The following is an 18,657-nucleotide window of genomic DNA, read 5'->3' as shown; positions in this document are numbered from 1 at the left end:
CCCTTCTGCCGCTCCCAAAAGTAATTAAATGTGTACTTGTTACTCAAAACTGGGAGAAATGATTAATAGCTTAATGGCTTTGTATAAGTTGAATTTAAAGATACATTGAAACTACATGGTTAGGAACAATTTATTTAGTTGGTAAACTTACATTAAAACTGTTAAACTGCTAAAGCCTTCAACAATCTTTGAATCATAACCCATCCTTTTAAATTGTTTAAAAGAGCGAAATATATTTCAAAAGGCTGTGGACAACACAATAATGTTTTTGCTATGTTTTATTTTTCCATTAGCAGGTTAAGCATAGCATGCAAATAATTGAACAGAAACATGTATAAATGACTTACAGTGAAATAATCATTCTAAATTGAGAAAAATCTCACTACGTAAGTGCACATGTAATTTTTTTTTTAAAAAATGAAAATGCTTCCATCCATTCATGTGGTCTCATGGCTTTAGTTAAATAGATTTCAAAATAAGCATTTCCTAGTGGAAACTTTAATTCAGCTTAACAAATAACATTTTTGGTGCTTTAACATGCAGAAAAAAATGAGTTAAGGTTGGGGAAAGGGATTTACTTTGACTCAATGGTTTAAGCTTTGGGCCTTTTAAGTTAATATTTGGGTATTCAAAAATGTACCTGGTTTCCTTGTCACTTGAAAAGGGTGACATTACATGACATTTGAGAGATTTCTGACTTGCCAAGTTAACAAAATTCACAAAAAAGCACTCAATGCTGTGTGTATGTGTGTGTTAGTGATGAAGCAGGCCTGCCTTTCATCTTATTTCTTTAAAAAACAGTCAGTTACAATGTTTACAAAACATTTTCCCACATATCATAAAATTCCCAAGTAGTAAACATCAATGAATTTGATAGTAAGGAAATTGAGACTTTGTTTGGAAATCCTAACTGTTAAGTGTTATCCCTAGACAAATCTCTAGTATGAACACTGATAAAGAATTCTGGGATTGGCCAAGATTTCATTCCAGCGTGATGTCGTTGGCTACCCGGAGACATTCATACATTTCTGATGGCAACTTAGATCGACTGAGGAGGTTTCCATCCAGGCGTAGGTGTTTGACCTTGGAATAGGATAAAGGACCCAGGACCCTGCAGAAACTCTTTACTTCAAATTCTGGAAGACAAGAAACATGGAAACTTAGAAACCTGCTTTGTTCAGACTTTGAAAACACCAAGTGGAACAACCTATGATTATAATATATTGAATATACTACTAATCTTCAACAGCAACAAAAACCACCACAACAAATTAACTAATAAGTGAGAGATTACAGCCTTGAAAATGGAAGAAACCATTAAGCCCACTCTTCTCATTTCACAAATAGCAAACAGGCCAAGGGTGATTAAATAAAGTCCTCCAAATAGAGAGTTCATATTTTTCTTCACCATATCACATTTAATCTAGTCACTGTAGATACAGAGTTTTTGTTTTGTTTTGTTTTTAATAACAATGCACCTGACCTTAAGAATCTTATCCAGGGCAGATGTGATGTGAACACTGATAAGGATTGAGAAATTAAGGGAGAGTGTTATAGAGACAAAGGAAAGATTGAGAGAAAGTGATGGAGGAAGGTTTAAGAAGAGATGAAAATGTTTATATTGGAGTATCAAGTATTTATCTCTAAATGAATAAAATAAGCTGCAATTAGAGCTATAACTAGTCATTTTGTACCTGGGGCAAGCAGCAGGAAACAATTTATTTGTCAGGGGTGGAGCCTGGTGGCAAGTGCTTCAGGATATTGAAGTGTAGGCTACCCCTGGTAGTGAGGAAAATGAATATCAACAACTCTAGGAAGCAGACGACTGGAGGAAGAGACAATGACTTGGGGAGCCATCATGGGATAAGTATGGGGGAAGGAAGCGTATGATGCATGAACTTCCATAATTGTTATAACTAACTATGTAGATGCTAGATTCCACCATTTTGAAGATGCTGAAGAACACCAAACACTCTCTAGGGACAGCCTTGAAGATGGTCTCCTGAACCTTCCACCTTCCAACCCAAACATCTAAATGCCCACATCCATCAGAAGTTAGTGGGCAAGTTTGGATATCTAGAATCTACACCACTGTTTTCAATTGGCAGAAGGATTCTATTGGGCACAACAGCTGCCCCTGGTATCTTCAATGAAGGATAATCAGAGGCATATTTCAGGAAAAAATAGTTAATGGTGAAATGCCAGGATATTCAATGAATTTGTCTCTTTCTAAAGAACAAAATGGTACTTGTGTTATCAAAGAAGTAGTAAGACAAAATAAAAATCTTTCATGGTTATTTGGTTAAAGAGCTTATATTTCCATGGTGAGGTGGCTAGAGGTCTGTCACTGAAGTTGCAAAGACCTCAGCTCAAATATAGTCTTTAACACAAATTGGCTGAGTAACCCCGCCCTAGTCACCTTCCGTCTAAGGGCCCCAGGCGACTCTTTAAGACCCCAAGTCACAGAGCAAGAGCTAATCTGCTTTAGTAGAGGGAGTTTCCTCATCTCATAGGAATCATCCTCATAAGAATGAAAGAAAAGCACACTTACTAGCTTCCAAACACTGCTGCACAGTGGTCAAGTACAACAATACCAATGGAATTATACCTCTCATATAAAAGAAAGTCTATCCATATAGGGTGTATCACATACATTATGTTGTTTGATCCTAACCACAATATTATGGGATATACAATTCATATATTATCAGAAGTGTGCTGGTAAATGTTTGTTTAATAGCCAGCTCTTCAGAAAAATAAATACACATGATGCACTTTAAATTTAATTTGCATTACTGATATTTTCTCCATCAGCTTCTTGCCTAAATAATCAACAAAGCAATAAATTCAGGTCTGATTAGAGTGTTTATGGATTTCTGACATGCAAATGCTCACACTGAAAGTTTAGCAATCAGGTCTCAAGGGCTGGTATGAACTGCCTCCAGGACACCCTTCTAATATTATCCCAATTTAAAGCAACCAGGGATTTGAGCTTAAGTGACTTGCCCAATACAACACTGCTAGCAAATGGCAAAGGTTGGGAACTGAATTCATGTTTTCTGCCTTCCAGTTTAGCGTTCCTTCCCCTAATCCATACTTTTGGGAATCATATTCAAAAAGAAAAAAAAGAGAATTTTACATCATAAAGGAAATTTTTTAAAAAATCACGGAGCAGACATAAAACTGTCATATGCATGGTTGAATTATTAAAAAATAAAAATAACAACTGTCAGACAAGATGATGCTGAGAAATTAAAACTGGAGGGTTATAATTATCCAGATTTACATTTCTTGTATGGTACAGTGCTTGTCTCATAGTAGGCATGTAATAACTATTTATTGATTGATAGTGATTTGGATATATGAATATATGTATATATATATCCATTAACCCCAATTGCCCTGCCTTCCCTCTTCCAAAAAAAGGATAGAGATTTGGCTCTAGAATCAGGATGACCTGATCTAAGACCCACTTCTAATATTAGTTATGGACCCCACTCAAGCAAATCTATATGATTCTATAAGCTAAAGATTCCCTATCTTTATTCTTAGAGGGAATCTCTTTACCACAAGCATTTATTAAGTGTCTGCCTTTTCCCGGGTATTGTACTAATTAAGCAGAAGATAGTAATTAAGCTAACTTCATGAAAGGGAGAGAGAGAGAGAGAGAGAGAGAGAGAGAGAGAGAGAGAGAGAGAGAGAGAGAAAGAAAAAGAAAGAAAGAAAGAAAAAGAAAGGAAGAATGAAGAGAGGGAGGGAGGGAAGGAAGGAAGGAAGGAAGGAAGGAAGGAAGGAAGGAAGGAAGGAAAGAAGGGAGGGAGGGAGGGAGAGAAGGAGAAAAGAAGGAAAACATTCAATTCAATATTCACTTATCTATTGGGTGCAAGGTATTATTTTAGGGACTAAAAAGTCATTGATTAGGAGTGAGAGCTAGAGTTTATGCAGAACAGATTATCAACCATAGAAATAAGCTTTTGGCATCTTCTCCCAATGTTTTGTTATTATTATTTTTAGATTCTCTTTCCTATTACTTGGTCTACTTAACATCTATCATTTTCTTCTGTTTTATAGTATGCAAAATATTTGCACCTACTGAGTATAGTTCATTGGTATCTGAAAAGCCTTAGGCCAAAGAGGAGTGCATGGAACAAAAGAAGAATGTTGGAGAAGAGAAGCCATGCCCTTGTTGTGAAGCATTCTGATGATGATACACCTATTGGAAAATATAGTCCAAATCCTCTTCTCCAGTTGAAACCACTTTCATTAAGTTCCCTTTACCATTGCTCGTACAATCTGGTTTGTGAGACCACAATGACTCCAACCGAAATATTAGATGACATCTGTATGTGAATAAACTGTAATCGATGAAATGTTTCAATCATAAATTTTTAAGACCTTTTGATTTGGAGTTGGGGTTTCTTGAGTGAATGGAGATAATTAAAGTGTGTGTGTGTGTGTGTGTGTGTGTGTGTGTGTGTGTGTGTGTAGGGCTAGAGAGTCAGCATGGCCTAGTGGAAGGTGCAATGCCTGTGAGACTTTGGATAAGTCACTTAACTTCCCAAGACATTAATTTCCTCATAAAGGGAAAGAGTTGGCATAATCTCTGAACTGCTTTCTGTCACTCATTCTTCATACATATCATATTATTTGATCTTTTCAACAACCCTATGAATAAGGGAGCATATAAATCATTATCCCTGACAGACAGATGAAGAAATCGATGTCTAGAGAGGCAAATGAAGAAATACAGAGTAAGACAAAACAAAAAAACAAACAACAACCAGAAGTATACTACCTACTTTGCAGGGTTGTTTCAAGGAAAAAAAAATGTAAACATTAAAGTGTTATGCAGCTAATCATTACTGATTAGCAAAACCAGAACTTGGACCTCTGAATTCTGAGTCCTAGGTCAGGGCACTTTCCAGTACAGCATCCAAATGTGCTAGCTCTCCACTTGTTGAAATTGGCTTTCATACCATCCTGGTTAAAGATATGAGAAATGCTACTCATCAGAAACTCTGGAACATGATACAGAATTTAGCAGCATGGCGGCGGTGTAGTCTAACCCTGAGTAGGTGGTGTGCTTGTGGAGGACATTGTGATTGCCAACTGTGATATTCAGCACGTTTTTGACTCGACGGTGGTCCAGATGGAATGCAGAATTAGCGCTGTCTGATGGCCAAATAATAATAAGTCAAGTAATGACAACCCAGCACTGCCAGTTGTTTCCAACTGAAAATTCCACAGCATAATGAAACTTTGCTAACTTTAACTCTTTGAGGTTGGAGTAGAGGGAAGAGTGGGCTGACAAGGGGAAGTCCTGAATTATAGAAACTTAAAAGAAACGTACATTTGTTGTTTTCAAATATATTAAATGTGCTGAAAGACACAGATATTTCTAAGTGGAATATCTGCTACTACTACTACTACTACCACTACCATCACCACCAAAACTACTACTACTAACTACTACTACTACTAACTACTACCACTACTACTACTACTAACTACTACTACTACTACTACTACTACTACTACTACTACTACTACTACTATTACTTGTTGTTATTCAGTCATTTCATTTATGTCCTAGTCTTTGTGACCCCATTTGGGTTGTTTTTTGTTTTGTTTTGTTTTTGACAGAGATGCTGGAGTGGTTTTGCCATTTCCTTCTCCAGCACATTTTACAAATGAGGAAACTGAGGCAAACAGGGCTAAGTGACTTGCCCAGGGTCACACAACTAGTAAATGTCTGAGGCCAGATTTCAACTGATGAAGATGAGTCTTCGTGATTGCAAACCCAGTGCTCTTTCTTCTTCACTCCCACTATTACTACTATTACTACTATTAGTACTACTACTACTACAATGATGGCTACAATGACTATTACTACTACTACTGATAATAATAGTAATAATTAATAATAATAATAATAACAAGGCAGCATGACATTATGGATAAAGACCTAGGTTCAAGGTCCAATTAAAATACATACTGACTATGTGACCCTGGACAAGTCCCTTAGGCCAGGGAAGTTTATTATTATCCCAAGAAGCTTTCTGAAACTGTTAAGTTTCACAATAGTTATAAATCTTTATCAGTAGAGGGTATTTCCTCAAGAGAAACTTTCTGTGCCAATAAAATCATGAATGTTGCTGTCAATGATGATTCACATCTTCATAGGCTTGCAAAGTAGATAGTTTATATCTATCATCTACCTATTAGATAGATATATTATTTTTCCAATTTCACAGATAAGTTCTTGTAAAGCTTTATAGAAAACTGAGGCGTCATGGCATAGTGCACATAAGGTTGACCTTGAAATCAGGAAGACCTATGCGTAAGCCCAGCTTCTGGCAGGTATGGTCTATATGACCTTAGATAAGTCACAAAAACTCTCAATTCCCTAGCTAATTCTCAAAGACTGTAAGTTAGAAAAGAGTTGTCATTCTTTACCAGCTGTTCCCACCAGATGATATCACACATCGAAAAAAGAGAGGGAAGTTAAGGTTTATAGTTCACAAGTATCTAAGCTCAGAAAAAATGCCAAATCTCTTAACCAAGTCTAATAATTTTTTCTAATACAAAGGGTGAAAATATTACATTTTAAAATCAATATCACACTTTAGAGGCAATACAATATCAAATTTGAGTGCTAGACTTAAAAGCAAGAAAATTTGAGTTTGAATCCTGTCTCAGGTGTTTAACTAGCTGTTTGACCTTAGACAAGCAATTCAATTTCTCTGGAACCTAGCTCTCTTATTTATAAAATAAGCAGACTCAAAAATATGTACTCCATTAGCTCTAAGACCTCTTCCAGATCTAAATTCTCTCCAGATCCTGACTCTCTCAACTGTACATTAAAGATCTTAATATGCTCTTTCTCTTACATAGACAAAATACTTCTCTATAATTATAGAATGCTTTTACTTCGTTAGACCCTTAATGTTCTCCAGCTCTACTTTCTCATTTTACACATGAAGAAAGGCACAAAGAAGTTAATTACCTTGCTCAAGTTAATACAAGTAACTCATGGAAGAATTAGATGGAAGAACTCATAGAAAAACTAGAACTAGAAATAGAAATGAAACTAGAAAAATGCTGGGTATTTTATTCAATATATTACTTTAGTTGTGAAAAGGTGAGGGAGTCACTAGACCTTACTCCTGTCCAGGGCTATAACCACTTTGTGAAGTTCATAACAATTAAAATTCTACCATATCATTTCTAGGCCTCTCAAGGCTAACAACATTAACAACAACAACAACAAAGATAGATAGATAGATAATAGAGAGATGGATGAATGGATAGATAGATGGATAGATAGTAGATAGAAAGAAACAGAGATAGAGAGATGCATATGTGGATAGATAGACAGATGGATAGATAGCAGAAAGAAAGAAAGAAAGAAAGAAAGAAAGAAAGAAAGAAAGAAAGAAAGAAAGAAAGAAAGAAAGAAACAGGAAGGAAGGCAGAAAGAAAGAGATAGATGGATAGATAGATGGATAGATAGCAGATAGATGATAGATGGATAGATGAATGGATAGATAGACAGATGGAAAGACAGCAGCTAGTAGATAGGTAGAATTTAGGCCTTCAAGATTTGCAAATATCTCTCTTTTATTTTCCTGGAAATGACCCTAGGAAAAAGCATGCTATTATTATTCTCTTTTTACATATGAGGAAATGAAGGCTAAGTGACAATAAGGAACTGGCCCAAGACCACATCTCTCATGCCACTTTGTACTTGTAACAACTCTGGTAGGTAGATGTTATGATTATCTACATTTTACCAAAGAAGAAACTGAGGCAGACAGAGACTAAGTGACTTGCCCGGGATCCCACAGCTAACAAATGTCTTAGGATATGAACTTGTTTTCTAATTCTCGGTCCATTGCTCTATCCACTGATATCCACTCCTTAATTCATTTTAATACTATCACTAGCTAAAATATGGCCTTGGAGGAATCCTATGACCACTCATAATTACATCTGTTGCCACTGTAATTTAGGAAGTAGGGGATGGTTATACCAGCCCTCAAGGCGAAGTCTACACCATTTTCTGACTAAAGATAGTAGGTCTTTGTTCTCGGTCTCATACCTAGTAATTGTGGAATGCAGGATTTAAACTCATCTGTCTCCAGTCTTTAAGTTCAACACACTTTCTAGGACACCACATTGTTTCTCATTGCTAATATGGGAATCAGGAACATTTGAGTTGAAAACCCACTTCTGACATTTACCAGCTTTGTGACTATGTGCAAATGACTTATTTTTTCATTTAAGCCTCAGTTTTCTATGCTGCAAAATGAGAATGACAATGCCTGTAGTTTCTCTAGGCTGTTCTAAGACTAAAATGAGATGTCACAAAATATTTTGCAAACCTTAAAGCACTATATAAGTGCTTATCATTGTTTTTATTATTTTTTAAAAGGCAGTATCACAATGTTCTTGAGTAGTGCCCAACCAGTTTAAAAAGTAATTGGGGAAATACTTAACAAAATAAATGAGAATACAATAGAATGTAGATAATGTTAATGTGTGATTTTCTAAGTCAATCCTTAGTATTTCTAAGTCAATACTCCCATTTTTATTGGAGTTTGACACCACTGATGAAGTCAATAAAGATACTCAGGAAGTTGAGTCCAAATTCTGTCTCTGACACATATCAGGTGTACCTATGGCCAAGTGACCCAATCAGTGCACCAGCCTGATTATAAAAATTAAATTATTAAATTTATTGAATTATAAAAAAGTTAAAGGTCTCTGAAATTTAAGTTGCATGTGAGTTAGTGATCTGTATTGATGGAGGTATGGCACAGCTTGGTGGCGGGGGCAGCTAGGTGGCATGGTGTATAGTGCTGGACCTGGAGTAAAGATGACCTGAGTTAAAATTTGGCCTCAGAAACATATGAACTACATGACCCTGGGTAAGTCACTTCATCCTGTTTGCATTGGTTTCCTCATCTGTAAAACGAACTGGAGTAGGAATAGCAAACAACTCCAGTATCTTTGCCAATAAAACCCATATAGGGTCATGAAGAGCTGGAAATGATTGGACAGCAAGCAAAAAAGTTGCTAGAGGAAATCCACACATCAAGGTTTTTCTATATCAATGAAATCATAGATTCAGGACCCTTTCAAATAGCACTATTATATGAAGCCAAAACGTTCTTCCTTTTAACTTCCACTCTTTGGTACGGACTGTCCTTAAGAACACCACAGAACATACATTTTCTCCAAATCAAAGCTGTGTTCTCTCCAGACAACTGTCTCTCCTGTCCCAATTGTTCAATTTCAAATGATAATCCTAACTACTCGATAGCTTCACATTACTTGCTGGCTAAAACTGGCTGGAGGGTATTCCTTGGGAACAAGAGATTTTAACTTTTTTTTTTCCTGTGTCATGACCCATTTGGAAGTGTGGTAAAGTCTATGGACTTCCCAGAATGTTTTTTTTTTCTTTCTGTTGTTTATAATTGAAAGAAATGATAAATTTCACTTAGAAGTTAGTGAAAATAAAGGTGTGGTCTTTAACTATCAAAATTCACAGATCACCTGATATCTATCCATGGACCACTTGGATCTCAGGTTAATAACTCTTGCTGCGGATGGCAAGAGGATAGTGGAAACGAAAGTTAAAATCACAGTGATTTCCTAAGTTTCATCTTTAATTACCATCATTTGAACCAGATGTTTGTGGTTCTGGGTTAACTGCACTCTGTGAAGGAAGTGAGATAACTCCCCAGGCAAGGAAGAGAGTTCTAATCTTCTTTCTCAATTACTTATACTGGTTAATGACTGAGCAAAGCTTCTTAGGACATGGCCACAGTAGTAACAATGTATCATGTCAGAGTTCTAACCAGGGAGTGATGAGGAAACAAACCATCGTGAGAAAATAAGTGAAGAATTGTTGAGAGAAAAAGGAAAAGTGAAAAGGGATAAAAGGAAACACGTAATATGTTTGCCAAATATATCCCCTACTCCAATCACAGTTTAGTTCTGCTTCACCACAACGTCATCTAAAATCTGGGGAGAGTAGAATGCTCTACCTGACGTAGACATCAGTCATCAGTTGTGGTAGCCAAAGATGTGGGATGTAGGAGTTCAAGCATCATAAGTGGTAAAGGAGCTTATCCTATTATATTTTTTTATGTCTTGATCAGAAATAGATAAGAAAGTGACTCTTAAGCTCCTATGTCCAAGGGAAGGTAGGTTGTATCCCATCGTAGGTGATCTATTAATAGATTATAGATTTAGAGCAGAACTTCTGGTCCAACCTCCTTTTACAAATTAGGGAACTGATACCTGGATTTGTGTATGTGTGTGTGTTTGGAGTGGTGGGGCTGGTGAGAAATCTTGTCCAAGGTTTCACAGGCAGTAAGTAGAAGAGTTTATTCAAACTCAGACCCTGCAATTCCAGATCAAACATTAATCCCGCTTTACCACATTGCCTTGATGGGGTGAAGTCTAAATTTTCTTTGACTCCTCCTGAATCTCCTAGGTACTATCATTCTTTTTTTTCAGTTAAAGTACTCATACTTGTTTTGGTACATTGGCCAGCAACATACATATCATCACATTATGAAGATTTTTAGGTGTTATCAATAGTGGGCACCTATTTCCAAACCCAAAGAAGGAAATGGAAAACCATGGTAGTGTCTTTGCCAAGAAAACCCCAAATGGGATCATGAGGAGTTGGACAATACTGAAAAGTGACTCAACAACAAATTTTTGAGATCATGTGAATTAGGGTCATAAACTACATCTCTTTATCTCTAGGAATTCATAGGATCATAGATTTATAACTAGAAGATATCTCAGAAATCATCTAGTCTAAACCCCTTATCTTATAGATTAGGAAATTGAAGCCCAGAGAGGCTTAAATGAGTTAGTAAAATCAACTAGAGATTTTGAGCCATGGAGCTGGAGAAAGTTCTAACTCAACCTTCAGAAGAGGACCCAGATATATGTATATTACAAAGATGGCAGGTGTATTTGTGATCATAGTGAATGTATCCAGGAAATACGAACAGGGGTTGGAACTTACTATCAATCTCATTGACTTCGAGATAATAATTTTCAAGATTCTCATTGACAGCTGGGATTTTCTTCAGCTTATTATAGGAGAGATCCAACTCAATCAGAGTAGAGACGTTGAAAGAATTGCCTGGGATTCCGCCATCAGCCAACTCATTGTGAGACAGCCGTAGGTACTGGAGGGCACTAAGGCGTTTGAAATACTCATCAGGTATATTGCTGATCTTATTGTTGTCCAGGTAAAGAGTCAGCAAAGAAATGGGAAGTCCATTGGGCAGCTTGGACAGCTGATTGAAGCTCAAGTCAAGATACTCAAGTTTCTTCAGGCCCTTAAAAGCTGCTGAGACTGCATCTTCTTTCAATTGGTTGTGCTGAAGGTTGACAAAGGTCAGGTTGATGAGACCTTCAAAGAAGGAAGGAGAGATCTTGGTGATTTTGTTATAGGCCAGCTGCAGGTCATCCAGAGATTTGGGAAGGGGGCCCACCACTTCGGTCAAGTTGTTGTGGTTGATGTGTAGTTTCTTGAGCTGTTTCAGCTTTGAGAAGATTTTCCCCTTGATCTTGGAGTTTTCCAGGCGGTTGTTATCAAGGATGAGCCACTGGAGGTCAGTGACATTCTCAAATGCCTTCTCATCGATGGATTCGATCAAGTTGTTCCGGAGATAAAGATACTTGATCCCAGCAGGTATGATGGGCATGGTTTTCAGTTTCAGCTCATCACAATACATAGCCGTTGGGTAATTTATTGGACAGGTACACTCTGGGGCACAGTTCGGTGAAGACAGTTGATACATGGCAAAGGGATAATCGAAATCATAGTAATCTTGGCAGTTGATGCCACTGATTATTGCCAAGGTGAGGAGTGCATTTAGATACATCTTTCCTAGGTATTCTGGATCCTAAGTAAAGGAAAAATAAAAACCGTTACATATAATTTCAAGGGATCAGAGATCTAGAGGTAGAAAGGGACCCCAGATACCATCTAATCCACCTTCTTTTTTTAAAGATTAGGAAGCTGAAACCCAGGGAGGCGGATGAGTGGCTTAGGATCATTGATACAGAGCTGCAAGGGATTTTAGAGGCCATTCCATCTATTCCCCTTTATTTTGTAGATGAAGAGATGAGCAGTGACTTAAGATCATAGGCTCTTGGATAGAGAGCTAAAAGGCGCTGCAGAGGACATCTTTAGAAGAGGCCAGGCAGTACAACAGCAGTTTGAGCAATGGATCTGTAGGAAGGAAGACTGAGGTTTGAATCTAACCTGAGACACTTCTTAAGGGGGATACCCTGGGCAAGCTGCTAACCCATCATCTGCTCTGTTTTTGTCAAATGATAATAGATGGGGATGAGTGGATGATAATAGTGCTTGCCTCCCAAAGTTACTGTGAGGATGAACTGAGATAATATTTGCAAAGTGCTCTGTAAAAGTTAAAGTTGTATATAAAGGCTAATATGCAGAATGTCCATAAAATCCATGTGCAATTTAAAATAGTTGTAACTTGTAAATTGCACATAGACTTTATGGATACCCTGGATTATAATGATATTATATTTATATATCATATAATATAGAAATATAATAATATAAGATACATTATAATATATGGCATGTAATTATATAATATATTACATATTACATTATATATGTATTCTATATCATATATAATGTATTATAATATATGATACATATAATATATGATATACTATATATTTCTATATAAGTATATGTAATGCTACATAAATATATTATAATGCTATATAAATGCTAATATATTGTCATCTGAATTAACCTCCTCGTTTTGCAGATAAACAAACTTGGAAGCATTTGGGTGACATATTGGATAGAGGGCTGGACTTGGAGTCAAGAAGATCTGAGTTCAAAACCTGCCTTAGTCACTAATTTGATTCTAGGCAACTCATTTAACCTCTCCAAGCCTCAGTTTCTTCATCTGTAAAAATGGCTACAGTATTTGGCGCTACTTCTGAAAGCACTTTCCAAGCTTTAACATGCAATATAAATATTAGCCATTATTTGTATTGTTATCAAGATGAGGCCCAAGGAGATACAATCATGTATTTAGAAAATTCAAGGGGCCTTAGAGACCATCTAGTCCAACCCTCTTATTTTACAGACAAGGAAATGAAGCCCAGAGATGCTGAGTGACTTGTCCAACATCACATAGGAGAGCTAGGATTTGAACCCAGGGCTTGGTCCAAAACCAATGCTCCTCCTACTGTGTTCTGTTCCTTGTCTTCTGCCCAAAATAACAAGGTCTGATTATCTCCCTTTCAAATTCAATCTGGAATGTTTATGAGAATCCTAAATCCCCCTTTACTAATCTTAAAGAATCCTAGCTACATCATTTATAACTTAAAGAAAGAAAGTGATTTAAATGACCAAATTTCATTGTATCATTGCTGGAGAAAACAGATGAGCTATATTGGATGCTCTTCTGCCCCCTTATGGGCTGTACATGAAATAGCTTTTCCAGTCAGGTTCTCTAAGACCTTCTCTAGCAAAAGCAGCAGTGACCCTCTGAAGTGTAGGCTCCAGACCATGGCTGACCATTGCTTTGAAAAGAATTAAGGGCAAAAGCAACAATTTCTTTAAAATTCTTCCTGCTCTCTTATTTTATTATTGCATCAAGAATTGCTGCTGGAGTTGGGGAAGATTCCTCTTCAAAAATAAAGGTCTAGGAATATCACCAGTGCTCCTGAAGGAGCGTAAGCCCATCGCCAATGGTATTTGGCTCCTTTGAGAAAGGTTGCTTAGCAGGGGCTAAAGACAGGAATGTTTGGCAAATGTATTGCAAGATGAGGTTGTGTTTGGGGATGGGGTTGTGTGCTTTTTGGTGCATTCCAATGGAATTCTTCAGCAGATAACCCTTAATAAGACACATTAGCTTGTTGGAGATAAACATTATGCCAACCCGAATCATGCCTTCAACTCACAGAGATAAATTGAGAATCTGGAAATAAATACCCCTAGTTCGTTTTTGTGACTCAAACTTCTCTTTCTCAGGGATCAGCAGCTCCTCAACTGGCATCCTGCCAATATCTTAATGGGCAGGAGCCACTACTTGGGAATGGTTGCTCAGAATAGAAGTGGGAGGGAGGAGGGATTTGAGCAAAAGTTTGAATTTTATCATAGGAGCAGAAGAGATGCAACTTGGTGGTGCAATGAATAGAGCATCTGCCCTGGAGTCAGGAGGACCTGAGTTCAAATCCAACTTCAGGCACTTGACACTTACTAGCTCTGTGACCTTGGGCAAGTCACTTAACCCCAACTGCCTTGCCTTCCCCCCTCAAAAAAATTTAAAAAGGAAGCAATGCAACAGTGGTTAGGCTTGAGGTCAGAAAGACCTGGGTTCAGATGCTATCTTAAACATTCATTATGTGACCTTGGCATGACATTTAGTGCCTCAATTTCCTCAATTGTAAAATAAAGAGGTTGAACTACATGGCCTCTGAAGTCTTTTATATCTCTAGCTATATCGTCTTACAATCTTTACAAACTGTATGACCTTGAGAGAGTCACAGAGCTTTTTTCATCTGTAATATGAGGGGTCAGAGAAGATGGATTCTGAGGACCTCTCCAGTTGTAGATCCATGCATGATACTAAATTCTGAGATGTAATAAAATCTTAGAGACAGTGTGGGTAAATGAAATGGGAGAAGGGGGATTGGATATTGAAAAAGCTTGAGAAAAATGTTGCATTCATCATATTCTATTATCTGTAGTAGAGTTTGGTAAGACTGTGGAATCATAGAACTGTAGTGCTGGAAGTAATTGTGGATGAAACTGAGGCCCAGAGAAGTAAAGAGACACTTCCGAAGTCACACAGTCATTTAGAAAGAGCCAAGACTCAGTTTCCAGGCTCTCAGTTCAGTTTTCAATTACATTATGGCTACTCTCACATGTCTAGTGAAGTCAGGAGGGTCAGGAGCATATGTAGCATGAAGTATAAATTGTGGCCTTAGGGAATGTGTTGGAACTGGGCCTTTGCAAGATGGAAAGTCATGGGTGAATAAAGCCTTCATCTAGCTGAGCTAATTTTAAAATACAAGGGATTCTAATGTCTCTGTGTGCAAAATCAGAAGAGAACATGATATTCAACACTATCCCTCTCCTAAGCATCTGAAATTAACTTAAGATGTGTAAAGAACATGTATCTATACTGTTTTTACTTGTAGCCATGAAATACTTCCATCATTCAAATATAGAAGGTAAACAATTTGTTATAAATATTCTGAATGTGGATGTTTAATAGCATATTTTGCCTGCTGACCAGGCTTGGCTAAATTGGTAATTACATAGCATCACAACAGAATTAACCAATGGCAATATCAGCTTTCCCCTGCCCCCCCCCCACTAAAATCATTACTTGATTTAATAAATTTGTCTTTCTTTATCAATCTGTATCAGAAAGATTTGTCTTTCTTGATCAGTAAGATACTCATAGCATTTTCCTATCTATTCACTTCAAACTCAGCACATTCTCAATGCAGACATTGTCTCTACAATAACCCAGGAGGGAAAAGAAAAATGCTTTCATATTTTTTTGATGGGGGGTGAATATTGGTAGGAAGAAATAGTATGAAATCAAACAAACTTGACCTGGTCCTCTATAATGGATCTTCTATGAGGCTGGATATCGGTCATACTTTTGTTTTTCTTAATTTTTTCCCAAACGTTCATTAACTACAAAAGAAGTGCAACTATAGGGGAAGGAAGGAAGAAGGGGGTAGAAATCAAGCAACATCATATGGCATATTCTAGGTAAAATCCTTTGCAAAAGTCGAAGTTCTATATAAGCTCATAATGTCATAAATGCTAGCTAGTATTACTTTCTTACATGGTTTCTATAAATCCCCCTTTCAGAAATACTCCAGGAATCACATCCTCAAAGCATTATGAAAATCAATGAAGGAAGAGGAATATAGTGAATATCAGGTCACCAAACATGGATCCAAGAAAATCTGCATTCAAATTCCATCTTAGATGTGTGACCTCACATGAATCACAAAATCTTTCTGGGCTTCGGTTTCCACCTCTGAATAATAAAAAGCTTAGACTTGATGGCCTCTAACATCTCTTCCACCTTTCCATCTATGAACTTATGATTCTAAGGTTATTTATCCAATGGGGAGTTTATGGAAGAGCTCATATCTCTGTATCTTGTACCAACAATCATCTTTTTTTCCAGTATAAATTTGTAATAATAATGAATTCATTTAAAATTATTTGGGGCTTTGTTTTAAATGTCCTCTACCTTAATTTAAAGTCATTCCAGTGAAAATAGTGAGGAGGCAAAAATCTTCTAAATTCCAATAATGTGCTCTGGGTACTGTTTAATATCATCATCCCCTCCTTCCAGCCATAAAGTCTTCTTAAAAGTACCCTTCCCCAATAAAACAGAAAATGATATGCACAGTTCTTCTCTCACTCATAAAACATGGAAGGTATTTTCCACAGAATGTGAAAGCAACTGGACAAAACCTTGATTTGCTGTTCTCATTCTCACTGGCAAAGTTGCTGGGACATTTTTTCTGTTCCTGAGACAAGCCTCTCACCAACTATCCAGCTCTCTCTCTCTCTCTCTCTCTCTCTCTCTCTCTCTCTCTCTCTCTCTCTCTCTCTCTCTCTCTCTCTCAAATAGTTAAAACTCTCAGCAGGGCTTACCTTACTGCCTTGAAGCTGCTGTCTTCAATTCCCAGACCAGACGCAATATGGATCAGGATCACCCAATACACGCCGTGAACTATGTCAGTAGAGAACTGACTGCCAGATTCTTGGTGATACAAGAGCTGTGGAGCTGTGTGTGTGGGGTGTGTGTGTGTGTGTGTGTGTGTGTGTGTGTGTGTGTGTGGTGGGGAACACCAGCCCAGCCAGGCAGTCCTCTGAATGGAGTTATGTCATCGTGGTTGAGCGTCTGGTGTGGAAGGAGCAAGTCCTGATCTTTAATGAACTGCAGGTGGGCCCCTTATGCAAGGACAGCCCAGCTGGTCTCCCTATGGAATGGAGAAGAGATATGCATTGAAATGAACAGTTTGCAGACAGTCTCCACTTTTTGTAGAAGGTATGCAAGTCAAGACGTGGACATTTCAATTACAGCCAGAGTTTTCCCTTTTTGGCTTCATTCTTTTTCTTTTATCAGCTGCCTGACTCATTCTCACCGCCTGGTTTGAATTTCTACCACGTCAATGACAGAATAATTGTATGTCTTCAACAAAGGCAAAATAGCTCAAAATAAAGACATTTTAGTCTAGGGTCTCTTTTAAGATACAGAAAACCTAGATCAATTTAATTTCATCCAATCCAAGTGAAGTGAATTTGACAAATATTCATTATATGCAAGGCAATGTGTGCAGGAAATGAAAAGACAAAAATGAACCACTAAGTTCCCTCAAGGAACTTCTGTCCTACCAGGGAGGCTTCATTATGAACCAAATTTTAGTATTTAAATATATATAAAAATTGATTTGTTGTTCGTCCTTCGTTTTTGAGGAGTACCAACAACATCACGATGTTGGGGCATCATCCAAAATGTTTTGTATGCTCAAATAGTCAATCAAATGGAATGGTGATCAGTTTTGTTATTCTCTTCAACTATGTGAATCATAACATATTTATGCTGTAATAGGCTGTGGTGTATAGTGGATAGTGGTACTGAACTTGGAATCAGTAAGACCTCGGTTCAAATTCTACCACAGACACTTACCAGTCCTGTGACCCTGGGCAAACCACTGAATCCCTCTAGGCTTCAGTTCCTCAATTGAAAAATGAGGAGGTTGGACTTGATGGCCTTGGAAGTCCCTTTCATCTCTAAATCTATAGTTCTATGCTTGCCCTTCTTATATGGAATTATTGCCTATGTCTTCCCATGAGTTTGTGAAAACCCCACATACTGCAGGCCTTCCTGAACCTTACTCCTGATATTATGAAGATACAGATATCTATCCACCATTCATCCTTCATCCTTGCAATGTAACCAAGCTCAACTTCTCTTCCTAACATGCCTCCCTGAGGATGTCTTTTACTTCTCTTTCATAGTTCTGCATTGACTGCTGACAACCACCATGTAGCTTCAGAGGTTAGTATATCTCATGTCCTACTGCCAAACAGAAATAGCAGTAATTGATTGATCTTAAAAAGATGAAATGAATGAATAGAATACAAGGAAAACTGATGATCATAGGATCATAGATTTAGAAATAGAAGGGTCTGTTGGCGTCCTTCAGGACTCATCTCAAATCCATCTTTCTGCAATAGGTTTTTTAGAGCCTTCTACTTCCATTTACACACATGTACACACATATATGCTTGTGTATGAATATATGTATGTTCCTAGTTATTTATATATTGTATCTGCCAATACAGTATGAACTGCTTGAAGGCAGGAACCATGTGTTTACTTTCCCCTGTATTACTAGTGCTTTGCACAATGCCTAGCAGATAGTAAACACTAAGTAAATGTTTGTTGACTGACTGCATCTCATAGAAAAAAACACTGATTTTAGAATCAGGAGACCTAGGTTCAATCTCAGCCCTGGTATATATTATACAATGGTGAGTTGGTGAAGGTAAAGATGCAAAGAAAATTAGTTCACTTTTAG

At 37.4% G+C, this 18,657-nt stretch overlaps 1 protein-coding gene across 1 annotated transcript; it reads right to left on the bottom strand.

The window, feature by feature from the left end:
• Positions 1-260: 260 nt before the first annotated feature.
• On the bottom strand, positions 261-17,084 carry LUM (lumican). Its single transcript, XM_036762091.1, has 3 exons — positions 16,724-17,084; positions 11,051-11,939; positions 261-1,136 (listed from the first exon to the last, which is right to left on the bottom strand). The coding sequence occupies exons 2-3, from the start codon at positions 11,916-11,918 to the stop codon at positions 982-984; spliced, it is 1,023 nt and encodes a 340-aa protein (XP_036617986.1). The 5' UTR covers positions 11,919-11,939; positions 16,724-17,084; the 3' UTR covers positions 261-981.
• Positions 17,085-18,657: the final 1,573 nt, after the last annotated feature.

This window comes from Trichosurus vulpecula, chromosome 5 (genome assembly GCF_011100635.1).
Source record: "Trichosurus vulpecula isolate mTriVul1 chromosome 5, mTriVul1.pri, whole genome shotgun sequence".
Classification (NCBI taxonomy): domain Eukaryota; kingdom Metazoa; phylum Chordata; class Mammalia; order Diprotodontia; family Phalangeridae; genus Trichosurus; species Trichosurus vulpecula.
Note: the sequence above shows the minus strand (reverse complement) of the source record. Positions and strands in the feature narration are given on the sequence as shown.